The 22,828-nt window shown below is 33.9% G+C and overlaps 1 protein-coding gene across 11 annotated transcripts in view; it reads right to left on the reverse strand.

The window, feature by feature from the left end:
• Nucleotides 1–22,828, reverse strand: part of LOC123536162 (uncharacterized) — a 44,831-nt gene that overhangs the window by 14,051 nt on the left and 7,952 nt on the right. For 5 of the 11 annotated variants that reach the window (XM_053529366.1, XM_045319079.2, XM_045319069.2 and 2 more), the window contains exons 2-12: nucleotides 16,628–16,753; nucleotides 15,207–15,284; nucleotides 13,284–13,838; nucleotides 8,340–8,463; nucleotides 5,271–5,458; nucleotides 4,253–4,395; nucleotides 3,491–3,662; nucleotides 2,651–2,806; nucleotides 2,284–2,433; nucleotides 1,533–1,620; nucleotides 1,022–1,109 (exon numbers count right to left, since the gene is read on the reverse strand). In XM_053529366.1, coding sequence (XP_053385341.1) covers nucleotides 1,022–1,109; nucleotides 1,533–1,620; nucleotides 2,284–2,433; nucleotides 2,651–2,806; nucleotides 3,491–3,662; nucleotides 4,253–4,395; nucleotides 5,271–5,458; nucleotides 8,340–8,463; nucleotides 13,284–13,838; nucleotides 15,207–15,284; nucleotides 16,628–16,753 — 1,868 coding nt within the window. Of the gene's footprint in view, nucleotides 1–1,021; nucleotides 1,110–1,532; nucleotides 1,621–2,283; nucleotides 2,434–2,650; nucleotides 2,807–3,490; nucleotides 3,663–4,252; nucleotides 4,396–5,270; nucleotides 5,459–8,339; nucleotides 8,464–13,283; nucleotides 13,839–15,206; nucleotides 15,285–16,627; nucleotides 16,754–22,828 lie in introns of those variants that run through there. The other 6 variants (XM_045319071.2, XM_045319070.2, XM_045319072.2 and 3 more) reach the window with 5 other exon arrangements.

The raw sequence follows: 22,828 nt of genomic DNA on the forward strand, positions 1-22,828 counted from the left end.
ATGTATATGAAAAACTAATATCAAACCTTGTTTTGTAAGCTATAATATAACATAGGACTTTCAGGGTTTACAGTCGGAAATAATATAGCCTATATTTAGGAAATCACATATCTTTCTAGTGTTTCTATCTAAATGATTTTGTTTTCGAGCTGCCAGCATTGTACTTTTTTTCTCTGCTAACTAACAGGAAATGATTATTTTGATTTCTTGCATTACCACATTTTCAATAAATCGCAAGGCCACTATACAAATCATGTCAATGCGAATACCGAGTCCAAATGATGGTTATTACTGCTGTGTACGAGTCAAATTGAATTTAGTATTTTTATTTTTAATTTTAATTTTAATTTTTTGTTTGTTTCATACCATAATAAAAAATAACATTTTAAATAACGACCGGAAATATTTCCAGTACTTTACAACAATCAAAACAATTTATATTCTCTCATAATATGCATGTTATGCCTTTTACGAACAGTGCCAAAAACATTGTAAACAATTTTACATCAAATTTTTAAGAGAAACCATTATCGGATAGGAAATGTTCTAACTAAGAAACTGAGTGCTCACGATTACAAGTCATGTTTTTTCTGAAATAAGAAAGTTATCGCAGTTATTTCTTTTTTTTTTCAATTTTACTGCTGTCAACAGAGAAAATGCAGAGTAAAGCGAAGTAGTCCCGAATGATGTAAAGAATCGGAATAGTTGAGTCATCCAGTACGAAAAAAAAATGGATATTTTGGACTTCAGTCCAATATGAAAAAAAATTATGGCCTTTTTGGACTCTAGGTTATGGAAATTGTTATATATACTTAAAGGACCGTGAATACATCTCAAGTCACACAATAAAATACTGGTTTCTATTGTATCGTCACGTGACAGAAAGCAAAGCTTTCAATCGGTTAAATTCATATAGATATGAAATAATGAAATACATAATTTTAATGTATATAAACTACTTAGAACTACTATTGTAAATGGTTTATTTCAGGAAGAAAAAGTGACCATGTAAAATACTAACGGAAGAGTACATGTCTTGATCAGGAGCATCAGGTATGGTAATATATCCAGCTTGTTTAATTACTTCCTGTGCTTTTATTTTACATTTCCTGCAAATAACAAAAACGTATAATATCAGAGATTTTAAAGACATCCGATGGCCATATCCTTCATTAAATATTTCATATCTAGATATTTACTTCAAATGTATAAATTTCTAATTAAATGCATTGTCATAGTGCATCTTTATACCGTGTTTATCAAAACATGTATACAGTGTTTTATGTATAGTACTGTCAATAATGATTTTATGTTTACATAAACTATATGAAGTAGTTCTTCCTGTTTTTAAATATGGAATTTGGATCTCATATACCTTTAACAGTATCCTTGATAATATTTGAAACATTATCGTCTACATAATCTGAATCTAGTAATTTTACATAAAACATTTTCAGGAAACAGTTACATTTATTTTTTGTATCGTCTGTCAAGTAAAATCATTTATGAATGAGAACATTAAAACCTGGTACCTCACTGCACAGAAAATTCCAACTCCCGAAAATATTACAGACACCAGGACAGCTATGGATATCCCTGTTATTTCTACAGACTTTAAACCTGTAACAAAATCAAGTTTCTGCAATTTAAATCCGATCTTTTGCTTAACAAGATAAAACCTAAAAGAAATTCATATTATACTGAGTCCCGGTGCTTCTTAAGAAAGAATTCGATACTATAAAATGAAACAAACATTGATTCAAAATGCAGCAACTCTAATTCTGCAACATTACATGAATTCATACTGTTTGCGACAACTTGAAAGTGTGCAAATATAGTTTTTAAAAGTTTTATAAGCTTGAAGGATAATTTTGGGAAGTCTAGAAATGATACTGAAATGTTTTAATAATGGTCTATAGTATCAAACAAAATTTATCAAAACGATAGCAATTAAGCTATATGTGTTTTCAACTGGATTGACTGAATAAGCTGTTATATATTGGCTATAGATGTCACTAAAAAGACACGACTAGACTATTAAAGATGTCATATGTAACCTTTTATTATATAAAGCTACAAAGACAATGATTTCATAAATATTACATTTATTTTCACAGTTTAATGGAATCAATCATGTAAATTTTATTAAAATCAAACGTTTCGTTCATAGATGAAATTAAAGTGTCAGCAATGCATGTAATTTCCATAACATAGAAGAGATGAAATATAGAAAAGCTTCGTACCAAACGGTAAATGTAAAAACTCATAAAGAACTCGCCATACTTTTATTTACTGGAATGCCTGTCTTTGGTTGACTCTCTGGACCTTCGAGTCCATCACTTGTGACCCCTCTAACAGTAACAACATATATTTGATCTTCCTCCAAGTCCATCAATACAGCCCTTGCTTCGAATGATTCTGTCTTGTTGAGAGCTGTTTATCAAAATCGAGCATAATTAGAACGGAACAGAAAGCAACAAGTATTCTAAGTTTTCGAGTTTAGCGCTATTCATATTCAGGTATGTATTATCACATTTACATATTATTGTCGTATATTTAATTGATTAAAATAGAATTCTATTAATAGAAAAGAAAATTATTGCAAAGCAACGTTATGAGAAACACGTCAAAATAATAGACCATGTCTTACATTTATGGCTACTACCATCCTGTTTTTTATATTGCACCCTGTACTCTGCTATGTAGGGCTCATCTAACTGACATATCAGTTTATCCCATGTAACAACAAGTGTATTGTCCTTAGACCCCACCGACACAATCACATTCTGCGGCATTCTCCTTGGGACTGTTGTGAGAGACAATGAATAAAAGTAATCTCTTTCTAATCAAAGCTTTAATACACTTTATCTTATATTCACAAGGAACTATATATTTACTGAAAGAAACCTATCTCTTGATTCATGATTCATTTTTATTGTTTTCGATACATGGAAAAAATAACGTAAAAACACGTGCATACGGGTTCCGTGCCAATTATTGTCATTCAACATTACAATATTGCACACGTTGTTAGATGAATAGCGCACACAATATGAAACAAAAGAGCTAATACAAGGCTCAACACAGCCCGTAAGAAAAAATCAGGGCCAGAACGAGAAAATATGGCTAATACAGAATTCAAGCATTTTGACTGGTGAACAAGAGATGGCTTAGATACGGAGATGAGACGTCTTTCCGTTGAATGTTAAAATGTCGTCATTTTGTTGACAATAGAATAAAAATAATACAACAGTTAAAGTACTTACCTTGTCTTTGCTTAAATTGTATTATTATCTTTGTTTTATAGCCAATAATGGAAAGCTAAATAAACAAATCGTAATCCACCAAGTGATTACATACTGGCCTTGGGCAAATACGACAACCCTTGGAGAACTAAGGAATTATTTAAAAATGCTGCGATGTGCGTTTGTAAATGCACTATGTGCTCGTATTTCATATAGTATGAAACTTTAAGAGAAAAGCTGCTTACCGTTTGAATATGTCCTTGATACAATACTTCTAGGGTCGCTAAAATAGCCTGAGTATGGACCTGTTGGCCTAATGCTTACGCTGAAGGTGTAATTTGTATACGGGTTTAGGTTGCAGAAGGTATTTTTGTGCAGATATTTTTCGGTGTCCTTTGTTGTGCTAAACCTCATTTTCTGCAGTGTAAAAATAACGTTTTCAAACAAACTGGTATTATTTCTCTACGTCTAGGAATAATCTAATGTAAATCGTTTAAATAAAACAAAAGAAACATTAATACTATTAAATTACTATTCTGATTTTATTTCATCCTAAATAAAATATGTCAGATGAACTAAGGGTAAATAGACAAGGGAAAAATACAATAAAGGACATTACATATGCACTGTTGTTTTTTTAGCGCGCATGGCTTGAAAACGCTGTCAAATTTCTTAACCTTTAGACTAAACGATGTCTAACTATTTTCCTTATCATAAACGAAATTATTGATAATTGTTTATATGATGTCCAACTTGATACGTCGCATTCACCACCACCCTAATATTTCTGAGAACATACAGATACACGTCACAAATTTAGTGGTCCTAATTTATAAGTGTGCTCACAGTCTTCAAATTATGAAGTTTAATGGTGGCATTATTATCAACCAGTTACAGATGCTATTAAGCGTGTTGACCTTTATTGTATTAACAATAATACCTTACATGCACACTATCGCAAGAGTTCATGGAGTTTTCGTGTGGTGATATTTTGAAACTGTACCTACTGTGACATTAACGCCTTCACTGGATACAATGACCCTATGCTCTTTAGGGTATTGTTGCTCCGAATCAGATGTATCCCATGACAACTGGATGCATGTACTATTAATAACCTTTGGAAATACGCCGAAAACTGGATTTGGCTTCACTGAAAAGTGCGAAAAAAAATTGTTTCGGTCTGATTGGAGTTAATGATATCCAATGTTATGAATGATCTTTACTAAATGCGGTTTTATTACGAGATAATGTATCTAATTGCAACGTTCATATGTATAATTTTACATGTGGTATATAGTGTTATAATTGTCTCTGATCCTTTGGGATCATGGAGTCCATTCAATGCTATTTCATAACAGATTTCCACTTATACATGTGCAGGTTGGCGGGATAAGAGTTCCGCATTTCATTATCTTTCAAGAGCTGACCCATTCAAACCAAGTTTACCAAGTTAATTATTTAGGTTTATTGCATTCTGTGAGTTCAAATTATCTTCTTATAGATTTGTTTAACCGTCACAACAACGACCTTAAGTGCCACGTGACCGTACGATGTTAGGCCGTACTAAGTATTGTTTTTAATAAATTAATGGATTCGTTCCCGAGAGTAAAAGAAATGTGTTACGCTACTCGTGCCCCTAGAACCGACTTAAGCGCAATTCTTATATAAAACTTAAATGGACTTTGAATCACAGCAACAAGAGCTTCTTCTGCTTAAGCCTTTACTAGAGAGCGTGGGGTTGTTGGACATTTCATTTACGTTGATCAAAAGGGCATGGCTATCATTTTACTTAATTATGTTTTATGGTTCCAAAGGATATTCTAGTCTACATTAATAATTTATTTTTGTTTATTTTTTACTGCAAGTGTGCGTAGCAAAGACGCTGTCGTATATATCTTTTTGGTTTTCATTTTAATCATTTTTTTTTTGGAAATTTTGATATCATACTACGTAGTTTTCAATCTGAAATTTATCGTTTATTACATTTTACAGAACTGTCAATTCTTAATGTAAAAGAACACCCACCAATTTTTGCTGTGTCTATATGAAACTCCGAAGAAGCGTTAATACCACAAGGCTGTATTAATATAAGTCTGACTGTAATCTTTTCGTTCAGGAAATATCCTGCCGTCCAATCTTCCCAGTCACAATATCCATCCTCGGAGTTAAGATCTTTACAGTCAATAAAAGATCGATTATATCCGTCTAAACTCCTGAAATAAGATGGTGTTTTTTTTTATAATTGTTTGATTCCGTGGCAATACTTAGATTTCTCTTTAACAATAAAGGATACACTCTAATTCAAATTAGAACCAGAATCATGCTGGACATGGCCATTGCCCAGCAGAAAACATTGTTTCTTGTTAAAGGTGTCCAAGAAGAGGAAATAATGAATTGACTGCATATACGTGAAAGAAGAAAAGAGTGGTCAATATGATTCTACAACACCCTTCTCCATCTTTGTATATCCTATCCATTCCTCGGACAAATATATTACAAAAGGAGATGATTAAAAAATTTAAAAAGTCGGGTTATGTTTACATGTGATTATATTTTCTCTCAATGGCCTTTATCATTGTGTGAAAGTTTATATAATAATGATAATAATAACATATTTACATAATTGGCTATAGCCATTCTAAAATATGGTCTTCTAACATAGTTATGTAAAAAATCATCCTAAGTTCTTTTTCTTCAAAATCCCTTTAATTGTTTAGGGTTAATGCTCCAGACAAAAATTTTAAGAGTAAATCAATAAAGGGAAATAAATAAAACAGTCAGCAATGTATAGTAATAGTCCTTCTACATTGTATTTACTCAAAATATCATTTGTCTTTGTCTTAAATGTTAAAAATTTCTTTGAAAATTTTTGGAGTGATGCTCCAGATAAACGTGTTATGACCAAATAAATAACGGGAGATAATTCAAAAACGTAAGCACGGTAGAGTTATGGTTCTTGAACACCAAACTGCACTTCTTCTCAATGGTTTCTGTCATTATTTGAAGATTTAACAATATCTCTTCAATAGGTTTAGAGTTATGCTCCAGACAAAAGGTCTATGAATGTTGGGATAATACACGTTTTGTTTTTGTGTATTAACGTCTGCAGAAACCCGCGGGAATGTTTGTTACCGAGAACGAAGGGCTTGCACAAAAAACATTACACAAAGACTAAATGTATTGTTTTCATATGTGATGACTTTACGATTTCGGTGCATTTTTTAATTACCAGTCTGTTGTTGTTGGAAACGGTAAACATGTTTTAATAACTCGAATGTAAACCAGGGACCAGAAATCAACAACACTACCAAAAGCAGGTACTGAAGGTTTTTAAACGATTTTTTATCGCTCGTTAATTCAAACATGACATTACCAATAATTTTTCATATTGCTTAAAAATTTGGTAAACTGGAGCACAGTTTCAAGAATAATAACTTTACATTCGAGTTATTTTGAGTACGAACACATTTCGGGTACGGATGAGTACAAATGAGTACGATTGTAGTGACAAGCTTTCAAACTATTTGTATAAATTCTTCGAGAAATTAGATAGAAACATACTAACTGATACTTACAAAACAATCAATTACACAAACAATCACACAAGTTACTCGCGATTCTTAAACATTTTCGGTTATCTACAAAAGGGGAGTCACAAGAGGAAAAGCGAATACGAACATTTTTGGGGGCAGTGCATTTGGCGTTGATAGCTGATACAGCAAAACATTCTATGGATTAAATTGCATCTTTTATGATGCTACAAAAAGAGGTTATTATTAAGGGAAAAATCAAGACGCAGATACAAGATATCAGTCTGCGAAGAAATACATATACGCTGGGAAAGCATTTCAAAAATAAAAAATCATGTATTAACAGCACGTGAATTGCCTTGTTTGCACACGATTTTTCTTCCGTTAATACATGGGCTGATCCAGTTGAAAATAAAGGTTTTACGCAAGAAAAAAATCATAGGAAGGAAAAAGGAAAATAATTCAAAAAGTCAGCACTATAGAGTTATGGTACTTCCCCTTAATGGTGTTTGAAGTTTAGTAAAACCCTTCAATAGTTTTATAGTTATGCTCCAAGCAGAAGTTGTAATGGACGCACGAACGCACGCTCAGAGACCGTAACTGTATCCCTGAATGAAACTTTTCTACAAGTAGGGACTATTGTTCCAAAATATTTAAAACTTCCTTTGGCGTAATTGGCGAAGTACTGCAATATCAAGCTTCCTCCTGTTACCCGATTTGTTTTGTTGGGTTTCACGTCCCTCCGACAGAGTTATAGGTCATATAGCGACCTTCCAGCTTTTACTGGGGAGGAAGACCCCAGGTGCCCACTGCGTGCATTATTTCATCACAGGCGGGTACCTGGGTAGAATCATCGACATTTTGTAGCCGTGTTGCTCTATAAAACTTTAATGTCCACAAAGTACATTTTAACAATTTAAATTGATACTAAAGCAGTTTTAAAGTAATAAATCCATGATTTATAAACACTGTTTTACTTAGTCACTCAAAGAAAACAAAAAACGGCCGTTTAATCAAATTAAATCTTTTTATCATGGTAGTCACTAAATGACCATATGTGAAGTCACGTGAAAAAATTGTCTAATCAATAGCCTGACATACGTATGTCAAATTAGCAAACAAAGTAACTTCTTATGAAATATTCTGACATACATAGGTCAAATAAGCAAACGAAGTTACTTCTTATGAAATAATCTGACATACGTAGGTCAAACTTGCAAATAAAGTAACTTCTTAATATGAAATAATCTGATATACGCAGGTCAAACTAGCAAACAAAAATAAATTCTTCTGAAATAATCTGACATACGCAGGTCAAATTAGCAAACAAAGTAACTTCTTATGAAATAATCTGACATACGTATAGGTCGAATTAGCAAACAACGTAACTTCTTATGAAATAATCTGACATACGAAGGTCAAATTAGCAAACGAAGTTACTTCTAATGAAATAATCTGACATAAGCAGGTCAAATTAGCAAACAAAGTAACTTCTTATGAAATAATCTGACATACGTTGATCAGATTAGCAAACAAAGTAACTTCAAAATACGTCAACATTTACCACTGGAATATTACTTCTGGCATATTTTCTCCATTACCATAGTCTTTCCCATACTTCCAAGAGCACCTCATTGACACGTAATTAAACACAATGCATTTGAAGTGTTGCACCTCCTCAGGTAGTGCTGCAGAAATTATGATGATAATAGGTACATTAGTAAAAAAAGTAACAAATATTATTGTAAAAACGATGATGATGATAGATATTGTGTATTTTGTGTTATAAAGGTATAATTAGCAATATAAAAATATAAACTTCAGAGTAAGAGAAATCAGCTACTAGTTTAGAAATTTAAGTTAAACACATTTAAAACGTCAAGATTTAGTTTTTAAAGCCTGACTATATCTGTCTAATTCAAACAATTTTTACGATTATGAATCAGTCGACAAATATTATACAAACGTACTTCATTTAAAAGATCTACGAGAGTGGATATAAACAGGTTTTGATTACTAAGGTATCTACAGTTTGAGTCCGATCAATTCATAACAGAAAATGCCAATATACTTCAGAAAGTGGGAAAAGCACCAAAATTTGCACAGCGTTTTATTAAAGCATAAAAAACATTTTTTTCATGGGACCCATTTGATATCTGTCAAGATGGCCGATACTGCGGCCATTTTCCAAAATGGCCGTCAAAACCTTACAAGATTCTAATGAAAGGTCATTATATTTACATTCGTCCCCAAAATGCACCAAATATAAATGTATATGATAAAATAAATAAAAAATTTGCATCAAAAGCAAAAATGACAATTTAAATTATGTTAATTTCTTTCTGTTTCCATGGTAACGGCTAAAATCTAGCCTTTAAAACTCAGTTTAATATCATCATAGCGAAAAATTTGTGTTTTTTTTTCATATTTTAAAGGATGGTTTATTTTACTATATGTAATTTATATCATTTTAAATGCTTTACCTCCACAGCAGCATATTGAAACATTGTTGTTATTCCCCCACCAGTGTTTAGCCAGAGGGGGTTATAGGTTGCCACCATGTGCATGTCAATACGTCAGCCATGTAAAGTGGGATACTGTAATAACTTTAAAACTATGTACAGCAGATTTTTTCATAATACGTGGAACATGGATAGATGGCAATGTGGAGAATGCCAATTTCATTTAAATTTGTTCCTATGGCAACAAATGTTGTTGCTATGGCAACAAATAGTCCACGAATATGACAAAAAGTGTCATCCTGCATTTCTTCAAAACTAGGTGAGATTGTTTATTGAGAAATTGTACATAGATAGGAGGAAAAATTGAAAACATGCTTGTTATCTTATTTTCTCCTTTTATACATCATTTTGTCCGTCTGTATGTCCGTCCATCATTCGCAAATGGCGGATTCTTCAATAACTTCAAAAGTGCAAATTCTAAAGACTTCTTTATGAAACTTTGTGTATAGCTGGTAAGAAATATTGAGAATGTGAAGGTCAATTAACTGAGTTTCTATATAAAATTGTACTTTCTATGACACCAAGTACGACAACTACCCCTTTCGGTTTGGGACTTAGAAATGCAAGAATAGATTATAGCGACGGGCTAGTAGGATCAAATGAAACAACGTTCCTAATTATGCACCCGCAGTCACAATATCTGCATAATAAATTGATCACATAATCATTATGTAATGCTAACTGTGTAACAAAGAAGAGTAAGGCTGAAAATATTAAAGTTGCTTTCACGGACAACACTTAGTAACTATTCTGTGAAATATATTACTCAGCACAGTGAGCTGAAATCTGAAATAAGGTACATGTCAGGTACTCGTGTCAGTACACGCAAGCACGAGATTGTAGACAACTTTAGTTAATTTGCATAAGGCAGTGCAGCATTTCAGCACTTTTGACAAATTATATCTTCCTCGACAGCCTTTATTCAGGTTCACATGCACTTGAGGAGCTATTGGTGCAAGACTCAAGTACTTGAGGCAAAAATTACCAGAAAGGTTCCAATTTATCAAGAATACCTCTGGTCAGCCTTATTTATCTTGACTTGGAATCGTAGGAAAGTGATAGAACACCTGACTCTCATATGTGCCCGACCTAATGGGCAACCTTTTTTAGTATGTTCAAGAGGTGTAGCAGACGATGCTGGAATGCACACTATAGCCCTAATCTTTGTGTGAACAGACGGTTGATCAGCTACTTGACATCTTTTGTTGAAAAGAAGAGTATGGAAAGCCTCCATTTATACCACAGAAATATTATATGAACAGTTTGTTTGTTGGAAGGTGTAGAAAATGCATTTAAAAGCTTGATTCATCGGTAAGCGCGAGCTGTACTGGTTAGTTTTGTTTGACAAGACATTGTTATTCTTACATTGGTTTGTTTAACTTGTAGTGGCAAAGCTTTACAATTGGTAATTAGATATTATTTGTGGTCTTAAAACTAGTAAATTGGTATTAAAATTGTGTTTCGAATACATGTGCTCATTAGATAAATCCTCAAGTACTAACATTTAATATGTCCTTATCTAATATATTTAATTTCAGTAAAAATGTCCAGAATTAGATATAAGAGCACATTTTTTTTTAGAAATGATAAATTCTGCTCCTAATTTATACCCCCACCCCCATCACACTCAACCACATTCCCACTACGTCCTAAAAACTGGCAGGACGCAGTAAGAACTTGTACAATGTAAAAGGAATAGAGTAGACACCGATAAGAACATGATATGGCCTCCATGGGCGTGGAGGACGCGGTTGAACTTTGGACATGTTCAAAACAAAAGTAGTGAGGACGTGGTCGAATCAGGAAGCAGTAAGAACTTAATAAGGACGTAGTAATGATGTAACTAAAACCTAGTAGGACGTAGTACAAGCGTGGTGCGGACGGGAGAGACTGCATGGCGTGCTCATTGTGTTGTCACTGGGTTGTCATTGCGTTCTTGCTACGTCAATGGAGTTCTCACTACGACTTATCTACGCTTTTGTGCTATGACCATGCTGTGTCCGTGCGACGTTGTAGAATACCGCATTAGGTTATCAATACGTTCTTTCGGTGCTTAACATGTCTATGTCATGTTTGCAGAAGGTTCTCACCTTGTCTGTGTCAGATTCTGAGAATTGAGTATGAATACTGGATCCAATTCCCCATCACATCATTTTCAACCAGCAATGGGTGTGATCGCACATCATCAGAAATTACCACATAATCACTGACTCACAGCTTGTAGTGGACTTCCGGACCTTCGTATACCCTTCATGCTGCCTTTGCTTTTTCCACCATGGCCCCTCTATATAACTGCTCTGATTTCTTCGGGGGTGGGTGTGGGGTCTTGTCGTATATTGTATTTGGTTGTTGATGAGTGTAGATGCGGACACAATATAACTTGCAAAGTAATGAAAAAGAGGCGCGTTGCGTAGTATTTATAAGTAGCCGACGAACGTAGGGAGAAGGTGATAAGCGCATGGTTAAAGCATGGTACGCGAGAGGTGCAATTTGACTGGTTGTACTAAGAATGTTGTAAGAATGCATTGGACGTGAAGATTCGCGTGGTAAGGAAATTAGTGCGAACGTATTAGACGTGAGAACCTGGCAATGATGTTGTAAGGGCGCAGTATAAACTTTAGAACTGCACACTTTTCGACTTTGACCCCCGTCCCCACCGCGTCTAAATTTTCAGGACGCAGTGTGATCTTCATAGTCTTCGTCTGAGAGTGATCAGGGCATTAGTGACTGTACATTATATGCTTATGACATTAAACTATAAAACTATTGTTATTGCACAATATGCTACAATTTGACAAAAACAGAACATTACAGGAACATGCAAATGTAAGTTTATCGCAATAACATAGTTAATGAATTATATAGATTTATTAAGTGTCATTAGTTCCCTTAGTGTAAATATATTGAAATGAATGCAGCAACATTAACAAATTCTGAGTCGCGAAAACTAATGACAAAGTGAAACACATGTCAGTTATTCACTAATACACATTACAGTCAAACTTCGTTCACTCAAACTCTGATAATTCGAACACCATCCTTCACTTGAACCTATCGTCAGGTCCCAACCAAATTCATTTATAATATATTATTCGATCACTCAAACTACAACTCGAACACGTTTTGTCGTTCCCGACGGGTTCCAGTTAACGATGTTTGAATGTATTTATTATAATTTACAATTGTTGTAAAGTTCTACACAGGACTGTTGCCATTTTAAACATTCTTGATATGTCAGTTACCATTATATACTTAATTTTGACTCACATAAATGACATTCTGACTTTTCTTCTGCTTAATAGCTTAATTTTGTCCAAGGGGGACAAACTTTTGCATTTTGTTGGAAGAGCGGTATTTTTGTTAATATAATATGTTTGAATTTATTCAAACAGGTGATTTTAACTAATCATACTGATGACTGTAAGTGTCTATATAAGTTTTATAGATAATATTAGGTATTTCTGACAATATATACATGCATGGCGGCCATCTTGGATTTTTCGGCCATCTTGGATTTTTTTGGAGTGGGTCTCGTGCTCATTTTTTTGTGCTTTGCCCTAAAGTAGTTATGTTCCAAGTTTTTTGCATTTCCCATTTTCTGAAGTATTTTTACAAAATTTTACTGGACTATTAATAGAAAAGAAATATTTTAAACGTTTTGATGATAAAAAATAGAGACCCGAACCGTACAATAATCTTATCTCAATACATGTTTTCTGATCTAAAATTCGACTCCACCTCACTGTGTATTGAGTATTTCTGTAAATACACTACCAATTAGGTTAGTTTAAAAAAAATATTACTTTCAATTAAGGTTAGAAATACATGGAAAGCAATGGAAAGCAACATCTGTATATAACTTCGTCGAATAAAGCGCATTTCAACTGTACAAATATTGGCACTGCTCAGAAAGTGCATTTTTGCATCACAATGAACAAAGGTAGCTGACAGTAATACAGAAACATAACAACTGCAATTACACTTACGATAAACACGTGCAGCAGTTAAACGATCTAGATGGAACGATAAAATGAATAACAACGAAATAAAGCGGATATTACATGTGTCCGGAAACTGGTCCTGTCCGGAAACTGTTCCCAACCAGTAATATTGGCACTGCTCCGGAAAGTCAGTTTGTGCATCACAATGAACAAAAGAAGCTGACAGTAGCACAGAAATATAGAAACTGCAATTACACTTACGATAAACACGTGTAGAAGTTGTATGTCCAAGTTGCAATCTACTATCGGAATCACCATATTCCTGCCAGTAGAAACTTTTAACATAAAAATAACTTAAGTAAAATATTTCGGTTGCCAAAGAGATGTTGTAGATTGTAAATTCGGACACAGTCTCATTGATCTTTGTTACCCTGTCATGTTCCACTGCCACGTATTTTCTATCTGTACTTCGATTCTTAACAGCAAAGCCGATGGAGTAGTTAAGCTTTGGATGATCAAGAAGCGTACTTGTAAACGTTATATTCTGCGTTGTGCAAACATCGGGATCCATAGGCTCAAGTATACCGTTGAATGTTTGCTCTGTGATACAGATCATGAAATGTTACATTGTTTAGCACACATACTTATAGTTTTGTTTTGCATAACAATAGAGGCAGTGTCTTACAATAAGGATAATATAATAATAATAATAATAATAACAACTTTATTTATAGATGGTAGCACATGAAGATATAGATCAGTACAAAGTACAAATAATACATCTTAATTTTAAATGTGGCCTTCTGAACAAAAACAACAACCAAATACAATTTACACTATCACATAACCTTATTAATATCACATTCATTCTTTGACAAATACGCTTTAAAATAGATATTGCCTTTAAGTATCCATTTATACAATTTCCATTTAGGCAATCAATTAGTGACATAATATGCATAATTATATTAGAATGGCATAGTTATAATTCAGCTGATATAAACAAAGAGACTCTTTAAGCAGTCAACTGTAAGGTATACTTTTTATACTTAATTTGAAAAGATGTTAGAGAACATGTGGAGCGAATTTCATTTGGTATAGAATTCCAAACATTTGCACCATTGTAATAATTTAAAAGGTTTTTTTTTACCACAATTTGTTCGTTCGATGTTTAGGTATAACTATGTCATTATGAGCAGCAGATCTTAGATTGTATGTTTCATTGCTGGAAAAGGTTAAAATTTCAGATATATATGAAGGTGCTAAATTGTTGCAAGCTTTGTAAATAAGACAGCCAGGTTCGAAGTTACGTCTTTCATTAAATGACATCCACCCAAGTTCTTTTAGCATATCTTTTGTTCTGGTTTGGAATGTTTTATTCAAAATTATTCTTGCAGCTCTACCTTGAAGTTTCATTATTTTCTTTACAGAACTCCTATAAATTTCTTTGACACCAAACAGTACAACAATAATCAAATACTGACATTATATATGCATTATAGAATATCTTTTTCATTTCATATGTCAAATAGTATGATATACGTCTCAACAATGCTATTTTTGAGTTAAGTATAATTTTAACTGTTTCAGTTTGAACATTCCACGACAATGTGTTGTCTATATAAACACCTAATAATTTTTGCACCTTGACATTTTCTATTTCTTGCTTGGAAATACTTAAAAATAGTTCTTTACAATCGTTACTTTTTTGTTTAGTACACAAAACCATGCATTTTGTTTCCTTTGGATGAAGTGACATATTGTTTAAATTGCACAACATCTAAATTCTGTTGGAGTTTAGTTTACACTTTATCTAAATCATAATCTGATTCATACATAGTAGAGTCATCACTGCATATAGGTCTATATTGCCACTTTTTGATGCTAAAGCGATATCATTGATATATAATAAAAATAAAAGAGGGCCAAGAATAGAACCTTGAGGAAATCCAGAGGTTACAAGCATACTTTTAGATTTGATGTTCCTCTCTTTTTTCACTTGGGTTCTGTTTGATAGATACGATTTGAAAAATTCAACACTTTTATCTGAAAAATGATAGTTTCAATTTATGCAATAAAATTTTATGATCAACAAGATCAAAAGCTTTTCGTAGATCTAAAAATACAGTTCCGACATATTTACCAGAATCTATATGCTTCTATTAATCTAGTAAGTGCTGTATGACAAGAATGATGCGGTCTTAGTCCTGATTGAGTTTTGTGAATGATGTTAGTTTTCTTAAAAAAGGAATGGATCTGATTTGCTATATAAACTAAAACATGTTGAATTCTGCATCTGCCCTGCAGGCACTATTCTGGCTATTTGCGCCAGTGTGGTCGCACATTTTAAAAGGGTCACCAGAAAAGCGACTTTGTGTAAAATAAACTAACAAAATCCATCCTCAACACTGAATATCGACATGAAATGTTCGTGTTGTTTCATACGAATAACATTGTCTTCTCAACCCTCAAAACCTACGTAACATATTAAAAGAACGCAGTAAATAGAACAGTTTTGCCTCGAAACAAATTTGCGGTCGATCAGTTGAAAACTATAGAACAGTTTTACTGATATGGAATTAAATTTTCCAGATCATTTTCTTTCTTTAAGTTGGTAACGAAAGGTTCACCTGACGCATACATTATCTCAAAACACAATATATGCCTCTTTCTCGTAATTCCGAGCCTTCTCATTGATCCGAGCCTTTGGAAAATTTGCACTTGCAGCTATTTCCTGTTTCTAAATTTTATGCATGTTGTGGCAAATCGTGACGTCAAACAAGTATAAAAAGAAAATAGTATTACTCATATTAAAATAGAAATATACACTACAGAAAATTCTGGCACATAATTTGCTTATCTAAAATCACTTGGGTAATATATAACCTTCTTATAGGAAACAGAAACCACTTATTGTAAAACATTTTTGTCTGCAAACACAGTTATATATCTGTTCTTAATTTTTAAAAAGAACTTTTTCAAAAAAGCCTTAGTTTTTGAGAGCTAGTACAAATGATCATAAGTCTCGGTTATACGAGAAAGCATCTGGCTGTTTCAAAGGGTGAGGGTCGTCATGTGAAAGCCTGGATTATTCATTGACAACAATCCTTAGAATTTTTCTTCATGGGGATTTTTTTTAAGATAAGATGTTGATTATCAAACTATAGCAAAAACTCTTTTGAAACTTAAATCTATTGCTGACAAGAACTGAAATACCGATTAAGGGGCTAGGAATAACGAGAAAAGGGCATAAACTATTTGTATGTATTTCGCGATAGATGATTTTAACTGATTTACCCATACCAGCAGGATTGTTTTACACGAGACTTATGTTATGTCATACACACCAATCATAGATAGCAAACTAAAAACAATATCTAATTACTTACTCCAGAGAAGTCCAGTAGAGCATGAAATGAAATATGCCAGCATCCCAAGTTTCAGCTGACATCTGTCCATACTTGTCATTCTGCACATCAGTGTCAAAATGGTCCCAGATGCGCCACTCGCATATGCTGTTTCAATTTAAAGAAAAGTACATACATGTCTCCTCTTACAGGCACTATAAGGTTTTATGTGCTGGCATTGCAAGACTTAATAAACTTTCATATTATCTTGGATCGGCGTGGGAAACACACAATAAAAGAAACTGAAAGAGAAAAAAAAACAACGTTTTTGTGGGGGGGATGGGGGTGGAAATGGGGGTGGAAATAATAATAAAAAAAATCTTCAGGTGCACAACTTCTTATACTGGACAATATTCCTATAAAGTTTCATCACACATGTCAAATAGTTTTTTGAGATACGTGCGAAAAAAAATACATTTCGGTCTTTAATGCGTATTTTAATCTAAGTGAAGGACCATAACAGAAAGAAGAATGAAATACCAAAGGAAGTCTCGGGTGAACAACTTCATAATCTGAATAATATTCTCATATGGTTTCGTGACTCTAGATCAAATAGTTTTTGAGATACATGCGACACAAACGTTTAAGCCTTTTATGCATATTTACCAAATCAAGAAACTAGTTTGACCGGCCCGCCTATTCTGAAATTACCAGGTTATTCACACTTACAACTGATGCTTCAGGTTCAGGCTTAGGAGAAGTACTACTGCAAGAAAAGGATGTAGGAAAATTTCCTGTGGCGTGTGCTAGTAATAAGTTGCAACCAAGAGAGCAAAGTGCTCAGTGATAGCAAAGAAACGCTTGCTTGGGAACAGTTTGGGCTGTATCTATGTTCCGCACATACTTGTTTGGGGAAGAGTTTGTGTTAAAAACAACTGTCGGTGCGACATTAAACACAACAAAAAAGGAAAAAAAGAAATAGATCATCTTCCATTGACTTATCTCAGCAAAGCAAGTATAACAATTCTAGACTGACGCAACGGTCATTAGTTTTGCAGGAGTATAGAATGAGAATTAGTGCAATTCCTGGTAGAGATAATGAAGATAATTTTGAACTTGAACAGATTTATTCGACTTTAGCAGATGTAGTTTAGGTGGTTATAATATATAGTGAATAGATAGTTACAGTTTTTCTAGATTTTATTGCTTTGTCACTTTGTGCTTTAAAAAAGAACTTGATGGTTTTCCTATTAAGGGGTGTTGGGCGGGGGCGGGGGCGGGGGCGGGGGAGGCAGTAGGTGTTGTCACAAAGCATGGTCAAGTCTAATTATTTATATGGATATATAGAACTTTATTGTTTCATCTTTTTTTGCAATTTACTAAGGAAAGTGATAGTTTCCGATTCGAGATTAAGCGTATTTGATTTGATTTCAAATGTTGTTGTATTATTAGACGCCATGATGTAGAGTAATTCTCGGAATTTGTCACTTTGATAAAGGCCTTAACGCCGAAACGTTAATAAAACTAAGTGAAAACTATCGAGTCTACAATTTTTTACACTAAATTTTTGTTTCTATTGTAAGAAAGGTGCTTGCCTTGAAGACGTATATCATCGTAAATTGTTAATGCTTTTTAAAACGAGAGTTGAATTTCATGTTAACTTATTGAATACGTTAGAAAGTTATTTGGAAAAGGGGGAATCAAAATCATTTTCTGTGTAGCATTTGTTGAAATCTTTATAAAATCGTTCTGTAGTTGTGTAAGACCGTTGTTGTCATAAAATTTGAACGCGAAGTTTATGTTTACGCCTTCTTCCTAGTTTATCATTTTCAATGCTAGTTATATACTTATTTGCTTTAGAATCGCACTGCAGTACGTTTTGTTTTTAAATATTCGCATCATATTTTTTTATTTCATTTTACTGAATAAACATCTGTAAAAAGATTCTTTGGAAGCACAGAATGCAACCAAGCAAAATAATAACAGAAGTATAAGTAGAAGTTAATGAAAGAACTTTCAGAGATGTCGAATCAGTGATGTATTAAATGTAGCAAATTTCTGTTAACTGTGAAGCACGTGATAGTGTGAGAACTTACAGAGTGTATGGTTTACTAATGGGATTATATTGTTGTCCATATTTAATCGCTTTTTAATGTCATACAATAACAGTCGTTTTATAAAAAAATTCCAGTTTTTTAGCGGCTGTACACATTTATATATTTATTAAAGCCTCGTTACCGTCCATACGCAAGTGGCCGAGGGACGGATATTTCTATCCGATTCGTAAACACATGACTGATATTTTTTTCTTGCATATTGTATACATATAAGCTTTTTATTCTGACAGATAATTTTTCTTGCCTGTAGTATTTTACAAATAATAGAATAAATAAAGCAAATATAAATACTTTCTTTGTTGCACTCTTTCTTATGGTAGAGTATGTACACAAAGCGCGGAAAATTAACGTCAGTAAGCACAAATGACGTCATGACCTTTCAATGACGTATAATAAAAAAAGTTCCACTTTAGTTTTATCGTTTGTAGCCTAACGGTATGTTCTTACCGTAAAATAACGTATTTTGAATCGAGAAATATTCTATAAGGAACAGAGAGAAACTATTCACTATGCACGAATTCTTTTTATTGTATGATGAATTATAAATCAAAAAGTACGTATCATATTTTATTGCCTGGACTTTAATATTTACTGTTTTGAATTATTTTTTCTTCATTTTTTTCCCATTCGTTTTCTTTTATATTTTTTTTCTCTCAATATTTATTTCATATCAGAAAAAAATATTATTTCTATTCACAAACAAAGTTAATCCCCAGATTCGCTGGCAGTGTCAGTTTCTGAATCGTCCGTTGAATCATCAACGTTGATAACGACTGATTCAGGAATCCCATCACGCGCAACTTGAATGTTCGCCAACGTTGGAAGAACTTTCTTCTGTGCGTACATCCCTGCAATAGTTCTTCGTACCACACCCTGGTTGAAGTCATCGAAATTGATGTTATTCTTTGTCTTCTCATTCTGTTGTCTGGCATCTTTCTCAGTAACAATCTTTTGTGCCGTAGATCTGCTGATGCCGGTGAGTGCCGATATTCTCTCCCATGGGCTAATGGTACTTTGCGGAACGGAACGGAACAAGTTAAAAGGCACCCCACGGGGTATAATCAAAATGTAAAAAACAATGCTTTCAAACTAATTAGACCACCATCTCTGATAAAAAATAACCTATCGCATTCGATTCATTGTCCTGGTTAGTCGCATGTTAGTGGCAAATGAAGACTGTTCTTCTTTTCACTTACAGTTTAATTGTAGCTATATCAATATAATTGTAACTCTATGTACTATCTACAGAATTTGAAACTGAGAATGCGTGTCAATGCTTGCAAAATGTATGAGCTGCAGAAGCAGTGCACGAAACTAGTCAGTTGGTTATCTGTGGTACAAGCTAAAATCACATCAAGTAAAATATTTCTTGTTCCGTTCCGTTCCGCAAAATACCATTACCTATATAGCTATTGGTACTTTGCGGAACGGAACGGAACCAAGTCAGGAATAAAGCTCAGCTGCATCTAATGAAGAAATGACTAATCCGAATATGTTATAACATCACCAGAAGTTCAATCGTAATGTGTCAGATGTAATCATTACTTGAAGATTACAGAAAGAAAATTCTTCTTTTCACTTACAGACTGTAAATGTGTACTTGTTACTCGGATTCTATGTACTATCTACAAAATTATAAACTGAGAATTGGTGCCAATGCTTGCAAAAAGGAATTTGTTGCAGAGGCAGTGCTTGAAACTAGTCAACTGGTTGTCTGCGGTACAAGCTGAAATCACATCAAGTGAAATATTTCATGTTCCGTTTCGTTCCGCAAAATACCATTACCTATATAGCTAATGGTACTTTGCGGAACGGAACGGAACCAAGTCAGGAATATAGCTCAGCTGGATCTAATGTAGAACTGACTAATCTGAATATGTTATAAACATCAACAGAAGTGAAATCATACTGTGTCAGATGTAATCCTTACTTAAAGATTACAACAAGATCATTCTTCTTTTCACTTACATACTGTAGTTGTATACTTGCTACTCGGATTCTATGTACTATCTACAAAATTAGAAACTGAGAATTGGTGCCAATGCTTGCAAAACGTATTTGTTGCAGAGGCAGTGCTTGAAACTAGTCAGTTGGTTGTCTGCGGTACAAGCTGAAATCACATCAAGTAAAATATTTCTTGTTCCGTTCCGTTCCGCAAAATACCATTACCTATATAGCTAATGGTACTTTGCGGAACGGAACGGAACCAAGTCAGGAATAAAGCTCAGCTGCATCTAATGTAGAACTGACTAGTCTGAATATGTTATAAACATCACCAGAAAGTAAATCATAATGTATCAGATGTAATCTTTACTTGAAGATTACAACAAGATCATTCTTCTTTTCACTTACAGATTGTAGGTGTATACTTGCTACTCGGATTCTATGTACTATCTACAAATTGAGAAACTGAGAATGTGTGCCAATGTTTGCAAAATGTATTAACGTATTTGCTGCAGAAGCAGTGCTTGAAACTACTCAGTTGGTTGTCTGTGGTACAAGCTGAAATCACATCAAGTGAAATATTTCTTGTTCCGTTCCGTTCCGCAAAATACCATTACCTATATAGCTATTGGTACTTTGCGGAACGAAACGGAACCAAGTCAGGAATAAAGCTCAGCTGCCTCTAATGTAGAACTGACTGATCTTAATATGTTATAAACATCAACAGAAGTGAAATCATACTGTGTCAGACGTAATCATTACTTGAAGATTACAGGAAGATCATTCTTTTTTTCACTTACAGATTGTAAGTGTATACTTGTTACTTGGATTCTATGTACTATCTACAAATTTAGAAACTGAGAATGTGTGCCAATGCTTGCAAAACGTATTTGCTGCAGAATCAGTGCTTGAAAAGAGTCAGCTGGTTGTTTGTGGTGCAAGCTGAAATCACATCAAGTAAAATATTTCTTGTTCCGTTCCGTTCCGCAAAGTACCATTACCTATATAGCTAATGGTAATTTGCGGAACGGAACGGAACCAAGTCAGGAATAAAGCTCAGCTGCATCTAATGTAGAACTGACTAGTCTGAATATGTTATAAACATCAACGAAGTTAAATCATAATGTATCAGATGTAATCCTTACTTGAAGATTACAACAAGATCATTCTTCTTTTCACTTACAGATTGTAAGTGTATACTTGTTACTCGGATTCTATGTACTATCTATAAATTTAGAAACTGAGAATGTGTGCCAATGCTTGCAGAATCAGTGCATGAAGCTAGTCAGTTGGTAGTCAGTGATGCAAACTGAAATCACATCAAGTAAAATATAAATTCTTGTTCCGTTCCGTTCCGCAAAATACCATTACCTATATAGCTAATGGTACTTTGCGGAACGGAACGGAACCAATTCAGGAATAAAGCTCAGCTGCATCTAATGTAGAAATAACTAATCTGAATATGTTATAAGCATCACCAGAAGTTAAATCGAAATGTGTCAGATGTAATCATTACTTGAAGATTACAGTCGGACAGTTCTTCTTTTCATTTACAGTTTGTAGGTGTATACTTGTTACTCAGATACTATTTACTACCTACAAAATTAGAAACTGAAAATGGGTGCCAATGCTTGCAAAACGTATTTGCTGCAGAAGCAGTGCTTGAAACTAGTCAGTTGGGTGTCCGTAGTGCAAGCTGAAATCACATCAAGTAAAATATTTCTTGTTCCGTTCCGTTCCGCAAAATACCATTACCTATATAGCTAATGGTACTTTGCGAAACGGAACGGAACCAAGTCAGAAATAAAGCTCAGCTGCATCTAATGGTTATTTATTGATTTGTTTTGTGTTTAACGCCGTTTTACAACAGTATTTCAGTCATGTAACGGCGGGCATTTATCCTATCCAGTGTTCCTGGATTCTGTACCACTACAAACCTACCTGTTCTCTGCAAGTAACTGCCAACTTCCCCAGATGAATTATCAGAAGTGGAGGAGGAATGATTTCAGACACAATGTCTTTTATCAAAGCGTCACGGAGAACATACGCTCCGCCCGGGGATCAAACTTGCGAACCCGCGATCCGTAGACCAACGCTCTCCCTACTGAGCTAAGCGGGCGGGCTGCATCTAGTGTAGAACTGACTAATCTGAATATGGTATAAACATCAACAGAAGTTAAAT

The sequence above is a fragment of the Mercenaria mercenaria genome, chromosome 17 (genome assembly GCF_021730395.1).
Source record: "Mercenaria mercenaria strain notata chromosome 17, MADL_Memer_1, whole genome shotgun sequence".
Taxonomy (NCBI): domain Eukaryota; kingdom Metazoa; phylum Mollusca; class Bivalvia; order Venerida; family Veneridae; genus Mercenaria; species Mercenaria mercenaria.